Source organism: Loxodonta africana, chromosome Y, assembly GCF_030014295.1.
Source record: "Loxodonta africana isolate mLoxAfr1 chromosome Y, mLoxAfr1.hap2, whole genome shotgun sequence".
Classification (NCBI taxonomy): domain Eukaryota; kingdom Metazoa; phylum Chordata; class Mammalia; order Proboscidea; family Elephantidae; genus Loxodonta; species Loxodonta africana.
The window spans coordinates 21,848,843-21,867,547 of record NC_087370.1 but is presented as its reverse complement, the minus strand read 5'-3'; the positions used below and the strand labels follow the sequence as shown (position 1 = coordinate 21,867,547).

At 44.9% G+C, this 18,705-nt stretch overlaps 2 protein-coding genes across 16 annotated transcripts in view; one reads left to right on the top strand and one right to left on the bottom strand.

The window, feature by feature from the left end:
- Window positions 1-474: 474 nt before the first annotated feature.
- On the bottom strand, window positions 475-12,849 carry LOC104846956 (zinc finger protein 883-like). Its single transcript, XM_064278783.1, has 5 exons — window positions 12,516-12,849; window positions 8,734-8,968; window positions 6,691-6,817; window positions 5,384-5,534; window positions 475-4,704 (listed from the first exon to the last, which is right to left on the bottom strand). Exons 2-5 carry the CDS (start codon window positions 8,734-8,736, stop codon window positions 3,060-3,062), a joined length of 1,926 nt encoding a protein of 641 aa, XP_064134853.1. The 5' UTR covers window positions 8,737-8,968; window positions 12,516-12,849; the 3' UTR covers window positions 475-3,059.
- Window positions 12,850-15,740: 2,891 nt separating this feature from the next.
- LOC111747946 (cAMP-dependent protein kinase catalytic subunit PRKX-like) overlaps window positions 15,741-18,705 on the top strand; it is a 190,020-nt gene continuing 187,055 nt past the window's right edge. For 7 of the 15 annotated variants that reach the window (XR_010319848.1, XR_010319850.1, XR_010319849.1 and 4 more), the window contains exons 1-2: window positions 15,741-15,950; window positions 17,089-17,253. Coding sequence is in view for 3 of the 15 variants with exons in the window: in XM_064278785.1 (XP_064134855.1) it covers window positions 15,773-15,950; window positions 17,089-17,253 (343 nt within the window). In the remaining 12 variants the exon portion in view is untranslated. Of the gene's footprint in view, window positions 15,951-17,088; window positions 18,701-18,705 lie in introns of those variants that run through there. The other 8 variants (XR_010319855.1, XR_010319856.1, XR_010319854.1 and 5 more) reach the window with 3 other exon arrangements.

Sequence of the window (18,705 nt, the reverse complement as noted above, 5' to 3'; positions counted from 1 at the left end):
ACGGCCTTGAACACCCTATGGACCACAGTTCTATTCTGACACCCGCGGGGTCTCCACGAGTCAGCACCGACTTGATGAACAACTGCTTTTGTTAGTGACTTGCTTTGAGCCATAAGAAAACCTAGTGTGTGCTAGGTCCCAGCCTAGGTCTCCAGGGCTGTGTGTGTCTCTTCTGTCTCTGGGCACCTGCCTTGGTGCTGTGAATACCCGGGGCTGCCCCACAATGCACTGGTGCTCAGTGCTGCCACCATTTACATCCTTAACACTCTGTTGTGGTTGCCCCAAAGGGCTGTTCCCAGGAATGTTAGTAAGAGAATTAATTCTCAGGCTATTGGAACCCTCAGCACAAATGTTTTGTTTTATATATATATATATATATATATATATATATGTATGTATATATATGTATATATATATCTATATATTTTACAATCAGAAAAAACAAAGTTACATAGAATTATCCTATGTCCAGCAAACACAGACACAAACACCCTATGAATGTTCACAGAAATATTATTCAAAATAGACAAAGGTGAAAACAACTCAAGTGCCCATCAAACATGAGTGAATAAACAAAATATATACACATACAATGGGATATTATTCCACTGTATAGAGGAATGCTCCGGTACATGCTATGACACGGATGAACCTCAAAGACATGACGAGTGAAATAAGGCAGACACCAAAGGACAGATATTGCCTGGTTCCATTTATGTGTATTGTCCAGAATAGGCAAATGCAGAGAAACCAAGGTTTATTAGTGGTTACCAGGGGCTGTGGGAAGGGGAGATAGAGACTCACTGCTTAGTGGGTTCAGAGCTGCTGTTTGGAGTGATGAAAATTTTTTGGAATAGATGGGGTGATGATTACACAACACTGCAAATATAACTAATGCATTTGTACACTTAAACAAAAAACCCGTTGCTGTCACGTCAGTTCCGACTCAGAGCAACCCTATAGCACAGAGTAGAACTGTCTCATAGGGTTTCCAAAGACTGGCTGGTGGATTCTAAACTGCCCACCTTTTGAATATCACCTGTAGCCCTTAACCACTATACCACCAGGGCTCCTTGTACACTCACGGTGGCGAAAATGGCAAAGTTTACATCCTGTGTATTTTACCACGATATTTTTTAAATTCAGTTGTAAAAAATGAAAACAAAGCCAAATGATGTCTAATCAGTTCACAGAAAACAAAATATAATTAGAAAGATTATGCAGCCTTTGCTGTAAAACCAAAAACCAAACCTGTTGCTGTCGAGTCAATTCTGACTCATAGTGACCCTATAGGACACAGTAGAACTGCCCCATAGAGTTTCCAAGGCGCACCCGGTGGATTCGAACTGCTGACCTTTTGGCTAGCAGCTGTAGCACTTAACCACTACACCACCAGGGCTTCCGCCTTTGTTATAAATTTTAATAAATGTTCAAAGGACTAATGGGATTTCTACTTTCTGCAGTTTGGACCCCATCTTCTAGTGGAGACACCTAAAAAGTCTGGATGAAGTAAGATTCATCTTCCCAAAAGCATTAGGGAAGTAAGATATTAAGGAATTGAGGACGCAATTAAGAAGAATATGAAATTAGAGAGGAGTCAAGCATTTCAAATGAACTTTACCCATAGAAGGCTGATTCAGTTATAAAGCTATGGAAATAAGGGGCAGAGATTGGAGGTCAGGCTTCCACAAAAATGGGAGCCATATAAATATAAAACAAGGATTTCACACCTGGTTGTGCGTCATTCAAACGGGAATCTCAAGCTCTAAATGTTTTAAGAAAAAGAAAAAACAAAAACCTTTTTGGAATAAGAAACTATCTTCAGTTATATCTGTAACTAAGACATCTAACATGTTAACAGTTGTTGATCCTTGACAACAAATATATGAATGATTGTTGTACTTTATTTAGTATATGTTAAAACTGTTCAGAGTAATAAGAAAACCTAATGAATGTAATGTCTATCACAAAACAACAAATTATCAGGCACACAGGGAATGAACCAGCACAGACAACAGAAACAAGACACAGATCTAAAACACCTATCCTTCCATGGTCATGAGGATAAAAGGCAGAAACTGGAAACAACAAATAACACTGTAGATTTGAAAGCAACCAGCCAGAAATTCTGTATTGAAACATATAGTTATGAAATTAGAGGGGTAGATGGGTTTAATATCATTTGATACACAGCAGGGTGTAGATTTTATGAACTTAAAAGATGGGTACAAAAAAATGAGCAAAAGAAAGCAGAGCTATAACAGTTGGAAAACAATGAAGGAATGGAAAGCAAAATGGAGTAAAGAACTCGTTGTAAGGAAAACAGGTGGGTTGAAGTATGCAAAGCTTTTTTCTGGGTAATTCCCAGCTCTCTGGTTTGTGGACAATCTATGTGAAAAAGTCTCTTTTCTCCATGTCGTTTCTGGATTTTAAAAAATCTATTTAACACTTGGATTTTATCTGACACCTTTTGTAGCTCTGATTCCAGGAGTGAGATCAGAATTGTTCTCAATCCCTAGTACCATTTGGGGGCTGATCTTCCTCCACTCTCGTGTAAAATCCCTGTTTCTTTTACTGCTTTTTGACTGTACCAGCTTCTCTCCATTACTGTTGTCTGCCCACCTCCTGGTCATTTACCTGACTCATGACTTTGGAAGCTGGCTCAGCATTACTCTCTCCCCTAAATTTTGCATCACCATATACAAAATGAGTGTATTTAATTGTATACAAAATAACATCAATAAAAACATTAATTATAAAACCACATTTGCTCAATTTGCTATATTTGTAATAGCCAAAGATTTCAGAAAGGTAAGATTTAGCTTGGACTCAAAAAGTAACACTGATGAGGACAGCCTCACAGTTACAACGAAACTGTCTTTTCACTCAAAGGCACAAAGTAGCTCAAGTGACCCAGCTTCTCTGAGTTAGTATTGCTTTTTTACTGAGAAACTTTGCCCTTTAACAGCAGACTTTTGGAAACTGGCTGTTTGAAATTATAGCAGTAAAGATGAAACATCCCACTTCTGAAGCAAGAGTAGTATCTCCGCTGTGAGTTCTTATATGTGAAGTGAGGTGTGAGGAACGACTAAAGGCTTTCCCACATTCTTTACGTTCATAAGGTCCCTTTCCACTGTGAAATCTTGTATGTGTAGTGAGTGCTGAGGCCTGACTAAAGGCTTTCTCACATTCCTTACATTCATAACGCCTTCACTGTGAGTTTTTGTGTGTCTAGTGACGGATGAGGAACGACTAAAGCTTTTCCCACATTCTTTACATTCATAAGGCCTCTCTCCACTGTGAATTCTTCTATGTGTAATGAGGGCTGAGGCCTGACTAAAGGCTTTCCCACATTGCTTACATTCATAAGGCCTCTCTCCACTGTGAATTCTTTCATGATTAGTTAGGACTGAGGAACAACTGAAAGCCTTCCCACATTCCTTACATTCATAAGGTCTCTCTCCACTGTGAGTTTTTATATGTGCAGTGAGGGCGGAGGAACAACTAAAGGTTTTCCCACATTGCTTACATTCATAAGGCCTCTCTCCACTGTGAGTTCTTCTATGTGTAGTGAGGTGTGATGACTGACTAAAGGCTTTCCCACATTCCTTACATTCATAAGGTCTCTCTCCACTGTGAATTCGCATGTGTGTAGTGAGAGTTGAGGAAACACTAAAGGCTTTCCCACATTCTTTACATTCATAAGGTTTCTCTCCACTGTGAGTTCGCATATGTGTAGTGAGGTCTGAGGAACAGCTAAAGACTTTCCCACATTCTTTACATTCGTAAGGCCTTTCTCCACTGTGACTCCTTATATGCTTAGTGAGGGATGAGGAACGACTAAAGGCTTTCCCACATTCCTTACATTTATAAGGCCTCACTCCACTGTGAGTTCTAATATGTCGAGTGAGGGATGAGGGCTCACTAAAGGTTTTCTCACATTCCTTACATTCATAAGGTCTCTGCCCATTGTGAGTTTTTATATGTTTAGTGAGGTGTGAGGAACATGTAAAGGCTTTCCCACATTCCTTACATTCATAAGGCCTTTCTCCACTGTGAGTTCGCATATGTTCAATGAGGTGTGATGACTCACTAAAGGCTTTCCCATATTCCTTACATTCATGAGGCCTCTCTCCAGTGTGAGTTCGCATATGTGTACGGAGGGATGAGGAACAACTAAAGGCTTTCCCACATTCCTTACATTCATAAGGCCTACCTCTGTGGTGAATTTTTTTTTGTAAAATGTGGGATGAAGGATGACTCCAGGTTTTACAACATTCTTTACATTCATGCTTATGGCCTCTTACGTGTGTGCAAAAGGATGAGAAACTACAGAAAGCTTTCCTACATTGGTTACATCCATAGCATTTCTCACCAGTGAGTGTTGTCACAGGATTATGCAGGGCTGAGATACAAATGAAGTCCTTCCCACATACCTTACATTTACAGGGTTTCTTTCCATTAAGAGTTCTTATAGGAGTGGTTAGATGAGAGGAACAACTGCTGGCTTCTCCACATTCCTTAAACTGACAGGTATTGCATCCAGTGTGAGATCTGGCATGATGGTTATGTGATGAGTGATCCATGAAGGCTTTTCCACACACACAGCATTTAAAAGGATTTACGTCTAGAGGAATCCAGCTGAAGGTTTTCCCGTGTTGATCAGTTTCTTTACTTTCACAGTGGTTCTCTACTGTATGACTTCTGTTAAAAATAGGAAATATGCTGTTGGAAATAGATTTGTTCCCATTTAACCATTACAAAACACAGTGAACATGCATGGTTTTTGCCCTGAGTTGTCTTATATTTTATAAGTTAAATCATCTAGCAGAAATACTATCATTACTATTACTGTTTTTCTAAAACAGGCTTTCTGATAACTGTCCAAGTAAAATATGTTTCAAATACTTGATACCTGACTCACATTTATGAAAATGTTGAACTGTGAAAGTTCTCTGAACACATAATTTTACAGCTAGGTTTATATATATAGACATGTACCAGGGCTTCAAACCAGTTTGTAATGGTTCAGCAATCCAATCTCTGGCATTGATCCTGAAGGTTTCAGGAGTCTCTTGAAGGAGACTGGATTATTGGCAGGACTGTGGAGAGTGAAACACATTCAAAGAGGCACGGTCGGCCACCATCTTGGAGCAGGACACTATTGATTGTTTCCTATTTGGGTCAAAATACAATGGGCAACAAATGAGATTTCTGTGCAATGTGTACAATGCCCTCATTTACACTGACAATGACTGAACTGTTAAGAACAGGTTCGAAGCCCTGGTATATATACATAAGTATATATGTGTGTATTTTAATGTCATGACACCTTAGGACTTTCTCCTGAGGCACTATTTTCTCTTGTTTGAATGACACTCACCTCACATGTCTCCACTGGTTTTTATGCTGATCTTTATTGCCATGCAATTCGGAGATTTCTCCTAACATGGAGGACCAGGTGTTATTCTTCATGAGTTGCACCATTATATGTTCACTGGATAACTTTTCTCCATCATTAAAGTTTTGAGAGACTGCCCCCAAAAATTCAAGTTGAGGTTCACCATATGAAACAAAAAAGAAAGGAATTGTTAGGGAAAAAAAGACTGCTGTGAACAAAAACTCAACCACATTTCACTCTTTCGGCACATTGACAAAGGTTAAAAAGCAATTTACTAGGAAATACTTTCATGAGGATTGACAGTCATGGTGAAAAAAATAGGTGTAATTAGGAGAGTTAAGCAGAAAGATACTGGACACAATACACATGTAACATTAAAAGAGAAAAAGGGTCACCGTGACCATAGTTATGAGGATTGCTAAAGTTAGAAAAGCAAGCTCAGGTATCTGGGAAGTTGTATCTTCAACCCAAAAGAGATTTTTTCTAGCTGATTGATGCAAATGTAATTCCCTCTGTGCAGGGATGATTCTTCAAAAAATTCTGGCTTTCCTGGTGCCGCCTGACACAGTGGCCCTGGATGAGTCCTATCTCTACTGTCCTCAGATCTTTCCCTTTGGGAAAACAAATGTGTAGAGCTGACATGGTGCTCATGGATAAGTGCACATCATGAGGGAAGACAGTGAAGAGCAATGAACATTTCCTTGACACTGAGCCAATACTGGAAACCCCAGTGGCGTTGTGGTTAAGAGTTTGGCTGCTAACCAAAAGGTCAGCAGTTCAAGTCCACCACATGCTCCTTGAAAACTCTATGGGGCACTTTCACTCTGTCCTGTAGAGTCACTATGAGTCAGAATCGACTCGATGGCAAAAAAGTTTTTGTTTTAAGGCAATACTTTGCTCTTCAGGGTCTCTGGAGATGGACAGGTCTGAGTTTATCTGCAATAAAATAATCATGTCAAACTTGTACTAAACACAATAAAATTCTCTACAAAGCCCCAAACCACAAATCTCAAAGTGCCCCACAGTGACCCCTAAAGCAAATGCTTACATTTACAAAACTTAGAAAGCTTTGGGGGTTTTTATCACAAGAGAAGTGAAAACCTCACTTTAATACATAGAGCTTTATGTTCATGGGGAAGTCAGGATATGTTAGCTGCACAGACCAAAGGATCATGCCTGTTTTATTTAACAATTTACTCCCTCGTCACCCCAAATACTGGAGCAAAGTCAATGACGAAACATTTTGTTCACTAAAGGAATGAATTTTCAAAAAATGATGCCATCCTTACCTACTGAGGCCAGGTTTCTGAAGGTTTCCATCATCACTTCTCTGTAGAGTTTCCTCTGGGCAAGATCCAGCAAAGGCCACTCTTCCTGGCTAAAGACCACGGCCACATCCTCAGCGATCACTGGATCCTAAAACATCCCACACATCCTGAATCAGCAAGGTGCCATGTACTCCATTGTGTATAAGAACAAAGGGTGAGACTGACAGTCCTGGGGAACTGAGAATTCTTAAGGATTTGATACTATGTTCTGTGTTCTACTAAGGTTTATTCTAGGGTATAGCCATCAGCCTCATCCCGTCACTAAGTACATTCACTTCCTCACTGATTGAATCCTGTCTCACAGACTTCAAACACAATGAAATAATCTCTCCACAGTTTGACTTCAACCAATTGCAGTCTTATTCCTCTCTCTTTATGCTCTAGAACAGTTAGGAAACATAGCAAGAATTAGAGAAATAATCTCATTTAGATCTTGATGGCTCGAACCCACCAACCACTCCGTGGGAGAAAGGTGTGGCAGTCTCCTTTTGTAAAGATTACCGCCTTGTGGGGACCATGGTCTTGGGGAACATCTAGCTCAATTGGCATAACATAGTTTGTAATGATACCCTACTTTGATGAGTAGTGTCTGGGGTCTTAAAAGCCTGTGAGCAGCCATCTAAGATAAAACACTGGTCTCACCCCTTCGGAAGCAAGGGAGAATGAAGAAAACTAAAAACACAAGGGAAAGATTAGTCCAAAGGACTAATGAACCACAACTACCATGTCCTCCACCAGCCTGAGTCCAGCACAACTAGATGGTGCCCAGCTACCATCACCGTCTGCTCTGACAGGGATCACAATATAAGGTCCTGGACAGAGCTGGAGAAAAATGTAGAACAAAATTCAAACTCACAAAAAAGGACCAGACTTACTGGTCTGATGGAAACTGGAGAAAGCCTGAGAGTATGACCTCCGGACACCCTTTTAAGTCAGTAACTGAAGTCACTCCCGAGGTTCACCCTTCAGCCAACGATTAGACAGGCCCATAAAACAATAATACACGCAGCTCAACCACATATAACAAGGTTAAATTGGCACACCAGCTCAGGTGCAAGGACAAGAAGGCAGGAGGGCACAGGAACGCTGGACGAATGGAAATGGGGAACTCAAGGTTGATAAGGGGAGAGTGTTGACATGTCACTGGGTTGCCAACGAATGTCACAAAACAATATGTGTATTAACTGTTTAATGAGAAACTAATTTGCTCTGCAAGCCTTCATCTAAAGCACGATTAAAAAAAAAAAAAAGGAAAAAAATTATAGGGATTAAATGCCAGCTCTAGGCACAGGTGGGAGGACAAGGACCTAGACTGGGGAGTCATGCTTTCCACACACCTGAAAACCTCAAGGCAAAAGCCTTCTCCACTGGGGGAAAAATGGGTCTGGACACCCCACACAGGATCCAGGGCAACTCACTGTCCCCAGTTTCATGCCCTTGGTGACATCAAGAGAGCACCACCACCCAGGACCGGTAAACAGTCAGGGCCTTCAGCTACAAACTCTCTCTGCTCTTTTCTGACCTATAACACAGTGTGAGAGGAAAAACTGTGGTTTTAGAACAGCACAGAAAATGCTCCAGTGCCTGGGGGGGAGTCAAGAACACTGCTCAGAGAGATGGGACAAGGATGTCTCTGGAGGGCAGAGCTCAGCCTCCACAGCCAGAGCTGCTCCATCTTCAGACTCTGGTCAGGAGACTCTGTCATTCAACACAGAGCACCAAGGCGCAGGGTGGGGATGTTAACGCCCCACGGTGCCAGCTCTGAGATTCACATAAGCAAGGTGACCCCAGGCATCCAAATCCTGAAAAGCCACATGTGTATAGGGGAAGGGCCCAGTGACAGTGGAGCAGGGCCTCAGGATGCATCCTCAGGCTCAGTACCTTGGCCTCCTTTTTTCTTCACTGATGAACCACAGTCCCGCAGCACACAGCTGCTCCCTGAACAATTCTGATCCAGCCTCACCCACTTATGCTAAGGATAACCCAGTTCTCCATAGAACTCACCATTTCCTCCTCCAGCTTCTGGAAGTCTAAAGGAATGTCGTCTCTGAGCCCAAGACGCCACTTCAGGAAGAGGGACGAGAGTGGAAGCAGAGCACTGGGCAGTTTGGAGGCAGATGAATAATGATTGGTCCACACACCAGCCAGAGCAGTTGAAGTCCTTCCCTGTGACTGATGGATATGCAAGATGGTCCAGCGGCCTAGACTGGACTAGTTCTCCCTGCAGCACACCTGAGACCTGAAATGGAAGAAGGATGGGGAGGAAACAGTGTTGAGGAAGCAGGGAGTGACAGGCCTTTGGCCTCCTCCCAGGCTCAGGGCAATGCTCCACCCTGAGGGCCTTTACACTGAAGGCAGAACAGGCTCCAGCCCCCAGAGCACACACCTGCATTCTTCAGGCAGCTCCATGGGCCTCTCCTTTCCGCAGCAAGATCACAGATGGAGGAATTTACCTCTCCCAGAGCATGAGGAGCAACCAGGCCTGGCCAGGCTGCAAAACTTGAACCTGATTTCCTCCAGGGAGTCAGGGGTCCAACGATGAAGTTGTTGGTGATTTGTTTCTCCATGTCATTAAAAAATGTCATTGGAATTTGGATCGGAATTGCATTGTATCTATAGATGGCTTTTGATAGAAGAGACATTTTTATGATGTTAAGTCTTCTTATCCATGAGCAAGGTAGGTTTTTCCACTTATGTAGGTCACTTTTGGTTTCTTACGTAGTGTCTAGTAGTTTTCTTTGCATAGGTTTTTTATGTCTCTGGTTAGATTTATTCCTAAATGTTTTATCTTCTTGGGGGCTACTGTAAATGGTATTGATTTGGTGATTTCCTCTTCGATGTTCTTTTTGTGGTGTAGAGGAATCCAACTGATTTTTGTATGTTTATCTTATATCCTGAAACTCTGCCGAACTCTTCTGTTAGTTTGTTTTCTTGAGGATTCTTTAGGGTTTTCTGTGTATAAGATCATGTCATCTGCAACTAGAGAAACTTTTACTTCTTTCTTACCAGTCTGGATGCCCTTTATTTCTTTATCTAGCCTAATTGCTGTGGCTAGGACCTCCAGCACAATGTTGAATAAGAGCGGTGATAAAGCCAACGTAGAAGTTGTGGGTTCACCTACGTAACTTTGTCCCCTGTACATCAACACATGCACTGTTATTTGATATTAATGTGGGGAAGTTTTCAGGAAGAACCTATTTTTCAAGTCTTGGCAGTGAACTCTTCAAGGTTCATTCATTTATAATTGTGTGCAGTTAAAACCCCTCTATTGTGCTTTTAAAACTATTTTTCATTTCATTTATAGCATTGTAATATGTGATCGGTATTTTTCCTGTTGGTTTTGCAATTAACATTTCTTTTTCCCTTTGAGGTTTTTTTGTTTTTTTTTTAGTTCCTTCTCAAACCGTGATATCACCAGTTCCTAAGCTTTTGAGAAATTCAGGCAGATTCTTTTTTTTAATCTTTAAAAGAAATTTTATTACAATAACTCAGCATTAGCTTTGAGGGAGAAAGTCAACACTAAGCCCATTTAAAATGTTTAAAAAATATATTTTACAACCAAGTCACGAGGGAGTATAGACAGTGGCTAGTTGCTTTCTTTCCTCTTCTATGAAACAACCTTTTAAGTCAGTTGTAATGGAATTTTGACAGCATATAAGCATCTGGAAAAATTATTTTCAGGGTTATTAGTCAACCTAGAGAAAGGCACAGTACCTTCTAATGCATTTCTCATCCAGGGTAATCACTTCCCCTAAGATTAAAATGGGACTTTAAGCACAGTCTTCAGACATGTCTTAAACATACCAGCCCTAGTTCTGTCTTGGCCCCAAGCCCCCGGCTCTGCTTTGAGCACATGGAGGCCCTGAGCTCATCACCCTGGTGTTTTTTCATCTCTATGAATTTAACCAGGTGTCAAACCCTACTAAGGGTTTTCATTGTAGAATTGGTTAACTTAGTTAAACATGATGATTGATAAAGATGATTTCACATTGGACGTTTCAGACCTGAATTAACAATAAAACATTGATAAAAACATGGATTTTACTGAACAAAATTCTGGTTCACCAGTGTTTTTTCTAAATAAAAATAGGGCATTGGCTAGATGTGAAATGTTAGGACTTCCTTTGAATTACAAGCTGTTTCTTTTTTTTAAAAATAACCTCAGTATTTTTAGAATATGATTGGTGGACTTTTCATTATACCCTATTGAAGATTTTTGTTTGTTTGTTTCTTTTTTTTTCTTTTGTTCACTCAACCAACACTTTCACTAGTTTTTAGTGGCTCAGTGGTTAAGAGCTACGGTGAGCTATAGCTGCTAGCCAAGGAGGTCAGCAGTTTGAATCCACCAGCTGCTGGGAGAATACTTGAACTCTTGTCCTTTGATCTTATGATAAATGGATCAACAAATAAATCAGAAAACGATTAACATTTCTCTAAGGAGCTGTCTCCTGCCTCTGTTCCCATTTCTTTCCACCCTGACCCCCTCCAAGCTGACCCCTATTGTTTCATTTCTTGGTCTCAGAGTCAGTGTGCTCTCTCTCGCATGATCTTTACAGCAGGGTCTCCCCTTTAAGAGTTATTCTTCCTTTTATCATTTTCTCTAATAGCCCTCTGTAATTTTAATTTACATCCTTATTTCTAGCCTTATTTCCAGCATAAACTAGGAGCTTTGTTCAGTACATAGAACCTCCAGTTCACTCCAGAATTGCTGAATAAAACCCACATTTTAACAAGATCCCCGGGTTATCCACATTGACAGTCAACTAGGAGAAGCATCTACTGATCCGTAGCCTGTAACCCAAGGAATGAGCACTCTGCGGAGGGATGCCCTGTGAGCATCCACACCTACATTACATTAGTGCACTACTTCCTGACCCGCAACCCATCTCCATGTCTAGGCCTCCTCAGCCTTCCCTAGTTTGTTCTTAACAAGCTCCTGCATGACGTCATTCAATCATGGCTGTCATTTCCAAAATCATTTGCAGCAAAGAACTGCTCAATGTGCACCAGTGGCCATCCGCTGTTCTTCAAAGAGCCCAGAGTAATCAGCAAGGTTCTGAGCGTCCACCTGCTATGCCTCCTCCAAGCCGCCTCACACAACCCCTCCCACCTCACCCCAGGCACACATTGTTTCCTCTGCTTCAGTAATTTCTGACTTTCATCAAGGACTGGATGATACTGGGTTCTCTGCTGCTGCCTCAAGAATTTACTTAAACACTCATTCTACCCAACTGAAATGCTCTTTCTATCCCGACCCATATAACATGGTATCAGCCCTACACAACTATGCAGGTACCTTAAAAAAAAAAAAAATCTGAATCTTCGCGTAAATAACTTTCCTTCCAAGCAGTCTAACGTGACTCCCCATTTAGGTCGTTTTATTACAGGTATCAGGTCAGAGTAGAACTGCCCCATACAGTTTCCAAGGAGCTCCTGGTGGATTAGAACTGCCGACATTTTGATTAGCAGCCAAACGCTTAACCCCTTCACCACCAGGGTTTCCTTTCTCTAATTCACATTCTTGTTCTAGGGATTTACAAACTAGTTTCTGCAAGCTGAAAAATTCTTTCCACCCCCACCCATAGCACATGCTGTCAGCCCTATACAACCACGCATGTTGCTGAATAAAACGAATTTTCCGAATCTTCACTTCAATAACTTTTTAAGCAGCCTAACTGGACTCCCGGCTTAGGTGGTTTTATTCCAGGTCTCCGAAGCCCCTGCATTTCTCCCCGCTCCCTGAGCAGCACAGGTGTGCGCGGCCCCCACGGTGCCCACCACCTCACCTGTCCATGACACACACAGGTCCACCTCCGCGGCCTCCAGGAAGCAGCTGCAGCCGCGGGGCCAGGGGCGCGCAGGAAAGGAGGGGCCAAGCGGTGGCGGCTCCCCGGCTCCAGGGAGGCCCGAGGCTCTGGGAGCGGAGAGACCAGGAGGGCGCGGGGAGCGGGCGCGGCGCCCTCAGACCCGGGACACGACCTGCGTTCGCCCGACAGCGGAGCAGTTAAAACTCTGTTCACTGGCTGGCGTTGCTGCTGCAGGCAGCTGGGGTGCAGAGAGGTGCCCCTAAAACTCTCTTCATTGGCTGGCGCTTGGGTTACTTAAAACGAAGGTTTGCAAAGTTACAAGTAGAGTAAGGGAGTTAGAAACAAGGGGGGCAGAAGGAGGTGTCTTCTGAGAATCCGCCGACCGCTAAAGTCATGTGTTTCCTGCACCTCCAGATGATCTAGACACCTGCAGCGTGTCTTAAACTAGGTGACTTCACCATTAAGGTGGTGCGTTCTGTTAAAATATGAGTGTACAGACTTTGTTGAAGGAACAGGATGATTACAAGTGAAAAGGGTAAGTATTCTAAAGCTCAAGGGGAGAAAAAGGGTTTCCATACAGAAAAGTCATCGATCTATCCCTAATATCAGCTTATTGCAACTTACTGTTTAAACTTATTGTTTGTTTTTTATTGCAACCCTAGGGGCCCTGGTGGTGCAGTGGTTAAGTGCTACGGCTGCTAGCCAAAAGGTCGGCAGTTGGAATTCACCAGCCGCTCCTTGGAAACCCTATGGGGCAGTTCTACTCTGTCCTACGGGGTTGCTGTGAGTCGGAATCGACTGGAGGGCCATTTTTTTTTTTTTTTTTATTCCAAGGCTAAGCATCTTAACCACCATTTGTTCTTTTTCCTGTTGACACCGTTGCAAGCGAGGTCAAGCAAAACCACATTTTCAGAAATGCGGGCAAACATGTCTCTGAAAAATTTCCGCTCTGTCATATATTAGAGCAGAAGTTCAAACGTATACGAGTCAAGATGGAGTCACTCTTGCTGACTCGATATGAGCCCAAGGTGGGCCCAAAGCTTGTTTTGGAACATTCTCTTTGTCAACTGAAATGCTAATTTCAATAACCAAAGATACCCTTGGGGAGCAGAGAAAGTTGGTATTTGCATACATGGCCATTTGAAAAAAAAAATTTACCACGTTCTTTAGAGAAACGATTTCTTTGCTTCTCATAAATATTTCCCCATCTTTAGAATTGGTGAAGTCTCTAGTCCGGCTTCTGGTTCATGGTTTGTCGTCTCTTGTACGTCTGGTATCTTCCCCCAGGAGCGGGGCACAGACTGTGCACACCCAGGAGAAATGGGGTAAGATAGATGCCAAGACACGAGGAGATGGCCAAGGAAACAGGAAGCGGAAGCTGAAGAGACAAGGATCTACCTCCAGAGGCTGTGCTCTAAATTCCGGACTTCTAGCTTCCTAAACTGTGAGAAAATGAATTTCTACACCAGTGTTTGACCAAGCACGTGGACGCCATTGCTCAGCCAAGTGGACACATGTAATTAACCATCACTATTTTTTTTTTTTACTGGCTACTATAGGGGGCAGTTCTACTCTGTTCTATAGGGTCGCTATGAGTCGGAATCGACTGGACAGCACTTGGTTTTTTTTTTTTTTTTTGGTTTTACTGGCTATTATGGAAACCCTTGTCGTGTAATGGTTAAGTGCTACAGCTGCTAACCAAAGGGTCGGCAGTTCGAATCCACCAGGCGCTCCTTGGAAACTCTATGGGGCAGTTCTACCCTGTCCTATAGGGTCGCTATGAGTCGGAATCGACTCGACGGCATTGGGCTTGGTTTACTGGCTATTATAACACTACTCTGGCTGGACAGTCCCTTATTCTACAGTGAATGGGAGACGTCCTTGGACTTTGGCATTTTAGCTGTATCTGGATTTAGCAAAATGAGTCACCGTCATCAAGTCTGAATTTCTTTAATCAGGTCATTTTCTGGAATCATTTTTAGAAGGGAATTCCAGGCAAGACCTGTCTGGGATGTTTTCTTGACTAGTTTATCTTTCAAAGGAAATATAAATTATTATGTAATCAAAAAAACAGGTACTAAATTCAAAATATTGGAGGGTTGCATACCGTGAAGAAATTAATTCCTTTGTGTGCTCTTTTCCCTTGGTTCTTCAAAAAAAAAAAAAAAAAAACCTGCCTGATTTCTCCTTAAGCCCTGAGGAGTTACTTTGCCAGAGTTTTCTACCCCAAAGTGTTTGTTACTTTGTCCAGGTTGATTGACATTTCCTGGGTAAGCTGTAAACAGCATGGGTTGATACTTGGTGCCTGGTCCTAGGCTGCAGGTTGCCTTGTAATTGGCATGCAGCTTGCATGGACTGGTCAATAAACTATGCAAATAAGGGGAATTATAGCCCAACCATGCCTACTATGCAAATGAGGTATCAGTGGCCTAACCAGGGGGAGGAACATGCTTTGAAATTGAGGAACAGTTTGTGTATAAATAGAGCCAAACCCGCACTGGTTTAGCAGTCAGAAAAAAATAGAAGCTGCAGGGACAAAGAGAGATACAGACGGAGGGCCAAGCAGACAGAAACACAGGGAGAGATACAGACAGAGGGCCAGAGAGGGAAAGACAGAAACACAGGGTCAGTGACACAGAGCAAAAGCAATAACAACGGTCAAAGGCCAGATAACTGTCCTTTCCCCATCTGAGCCAGGAAGCTGACCTCAGGGGCACTTGTATGCGCCAAACTGTGTTTTGCGGCGCACAGAGGCAGCAAGATAATTGTACTCCAATTCTGATCCGCTCTTGACTCCACTTCTTGGTTCTTTTTAACTTTGCTTTAACCGCACCCTTCCCATCCCCAGCTCCTTCCCACCCTCCTTCCTGGCCAAGGCGAGCATTCCCCGGGGGTGCATTCCCCACCCCGCGAGCCCAAAGCTGGCCCAGTCCCCACCCAGCCTTCGTCGTCGCCGGCTCCGGGGCGCAGACGGCAGAGGCGGGGTCGGGCGACCACCCCAGCCCACAGTCCCAGCGTCCAGCCCCGGCTTCAGCCCGGCCTCCTCTTAGTGCGCACGCCCGGCGCTCTGGTCGCAGCGCCGCCGGGAACGAACGTGGAGCCGGGCGCCCCGCCACCCAGCACCCCGAGCCCGGCCCCCGCGGTGCGCGGCCGCCACTACTAGCTGCTGCTGCTCCTGCAGTGATCCTCGGCCGCGCCCCGCCTTTGTCCCCGCCCGGCGCTCGGGAGCCGGGCGCATGGGCGCAGCTGATGACGCCGCCGCCGCGCCGCCCTCCGAGGCTGCGTTCGGGAAGCCTGGATTCCAAGGAGCCGCCGGAGGGGGCCGCGACGACGAGACAGCCGGGGGGACCCCCGACGGAGCGCCGCGCCCCGAGGCGGGCTGGCTGCAGGATTTGCACACACTTTCCACCATGGGTGAGTGCGCGCGGAAGCCGGCTGGGGAGGCCAGACAAAGACCCTGGTGCCACCGGCGCCGTCTCTCGGTTCGTTTCCCTGTGCGGCCCCACCTGCTTGGGTCCCCCCGCGGAGCTCTCTTGGCCCTCGGTGCGTCCCGGGAGTCGGAGGTCTACCCCAGCGAGCTCCCCTGACCTGCCGGTCGCCGTGTTCCGCAGTTTGCGTGGATCCCCATCCACACGCCCCTTACCGGCACCACTAGCTCGGTGTTGGGGCCACACGACGTCACAGAACCTCCTGGGCCACCCACATGCCAGGCAGAGACCCCCAGGGACAGAGACGTTGGCTCCGAAAGGGCCTGCGGACCTCACCCCGGCCTCCCTCGCCCTCCGTGGAATTGGCATCCTGAGCCGGGGGTGGAAATGCCGCTGGGATTAGGAAGGAAGGGGCAGGGGTCCGGTGGCGTTTTGGGGGTGGACGCTGTTGAGTTGAATTCCGCTTTTCCTGATCCTCGTGTATGTTCTTTCCTGTTTCTCTGAGACTTGGAATTCTTTTATTAGACAGTTTCCATTTCCTTTGTGCCCTGGCTGTGAACTTAACCCAACTGGGCAGCTTGAAAAGTTCGAGTTCTCTCTGGGCGTCTGAACCCCTAAATTCGCTGGAGTAGGTCCGGTTATCCTGACCGCTGCGAATTTAAACTGTGGGCACAAGCGGGCGTGTAGCTTCTTAGCAACAATTTGTTGTTTATTAGGAAAATAAAGAGAGTATGTCGTGGTATGGAGCCTTGGTGGTGCCAGGGTTAAGCAGGTAAGCGCTTCTCTGCTAACATACTGAGTGGTGGTGTGAACCCACCTAGCGGCTCTGCGGGAGAAAAGACCTGACCAACTGCTTCTGTAACGATTACAGCTAATTGTGTGTGTGTGGTGTGGATGTCAGTGTATGTGTTTCTGATGTGTGGTGTGAGTTTATATGAGCGTGGTGTGAATGTAGTGTGTTTGTGTGAGAGGTGCGTCCAGTTGAAGCCTCCACGTTGGCATCCGCCGGTCTGTGAATAGTCCCCTGCGCACACTGGCTGTGACCCTGAGCTGCAGTTCCCCACAGCCCCGTCCTGACCTCACTGCCCCGTCCCCATCCTGATGGCTGTCCTTGCTCCCCACAGGCACAGGCACCTTTGGGCGGGTGCGCCTGGTGCGGGAGAAGACGGCCAAGGGTTTCTTCGCGCTCAAGGTGATGAGTATCCCTGACGTCATCCGCCTGAAGCAGGAGCAGCATGTGCAGAATGAGAAGTCAGTCCTGGGGGAGGTCAACCACCCCTTGTCTGGCTGTGAGTCCCCCGGGGTCCCCTGCCTCCTCTCCTTCCTTCTCCTCTCTCTGCCTTTTTCTCCTCCATGGAGAGACAACCCAGAAGTGCCCCAGAATAAAGTCCTGGAATGTGCGAATGAAATCCTGTCAGTGTAGGGTGGGTCCTAAACCTAATCACTTTCAAGATACAAGGCACACACAGGGGAAGACAGACAGCAGTGAAGACAGAACTCCAGTGACTGCTGAGATAGATGGGACCGTTGTGATCCACAGGGTTTTCGTTGCCTGACGTTCAGAAGTAGATCTCAGAGCCTTTCTTTCTAGTCCTAGTCTGGAAGCTCGGCTGAAACCTGTTCAGCATCACAGCAGCATCCAAGCGTCCACTGACAGACGCGTGGTGGCTGCACAGGAGGTGTACTGGTAGGGAATCGAACCCAGGTCTCCTGCAAGGGTGGCAAGAATTCTACTACTGAACCACCTCTCGAGTTAGTCCTGTTGTGTGAAATAAAATAGCCGTTTAAAGAGAGGAATCGATCTAAGTTAAAAAAATTTTTTCTTTTAAGAAGATGTAGACTCATTTGTAACATTGTTGTCATGTTCTCACACGATCTAGGCGCAAAGTCTTGGTTTTTACCAAATACCAGAAGTCTCAAACTTAATTTTCCTGAGAGTGTATTTTCCTATGGAAGCACAATGGGCTGAGCAGTAGATTTCTGTTGGCCTTTGAAAACCAAGTATCGAGGTCTATTGTGCGTTTATGGTGCAACTGTTGTTGTTGTGTGCTGTTGAGTCGATTATTTTAGTGACTCTATAGGACAGGGTACAACCGCCCCATCATAGGGTTTTCTAGACTCTAATTTTTACAGGACCAGATAGGCCTTTCTTCCACGGAGCTGCTAAGTGGCTTTGAAATGCCAGCTTTATGGCAGCCAAGTGCTTAACCGTCGTTCCACCAGGGCTCCTTGAGTGAAATTAGGAGAACGTAAAAGAACCAGACACAATTAATAACGGAAATAAAGTACTGGGACGCTGCTTTTGAGAAGGAAAAAGCTTTGAGAAAGGATTAGAACCAAGTGGGCAGGGGGTCCTTTCCAGGACTGTAGAATGAGCGGTGGGGACGTTTCTGGGTCCAGTTTTGCCTTGTGCATTTTTTCTAGGGTGCAGGGACATGCCTTGGGTATCATTTGGGTGAGGTTGTGGGGTGCAAGTGGCATGGAAGCTGAGATCTTGGGGGTCTCTGACTATGCATCCTACCCTTACCTGACTGGGTAGGAGACTAGGGTGGATGTGGGGTCTTTGCAATTCCAAAATGCCAAAGTCCGTGAAAGAATACCTAAGATGTGAAGGTGGGTGGGTGGGGGTCTCCAAGTCAGACTGGATAGAACTGTTGAACCGCTGGGAGTTAAACTGGGAAAAAGAAGGGACGTGCAACAGAGAGGTTTAGTCTCCATCCACTTGTGGTATTTCTGTTACA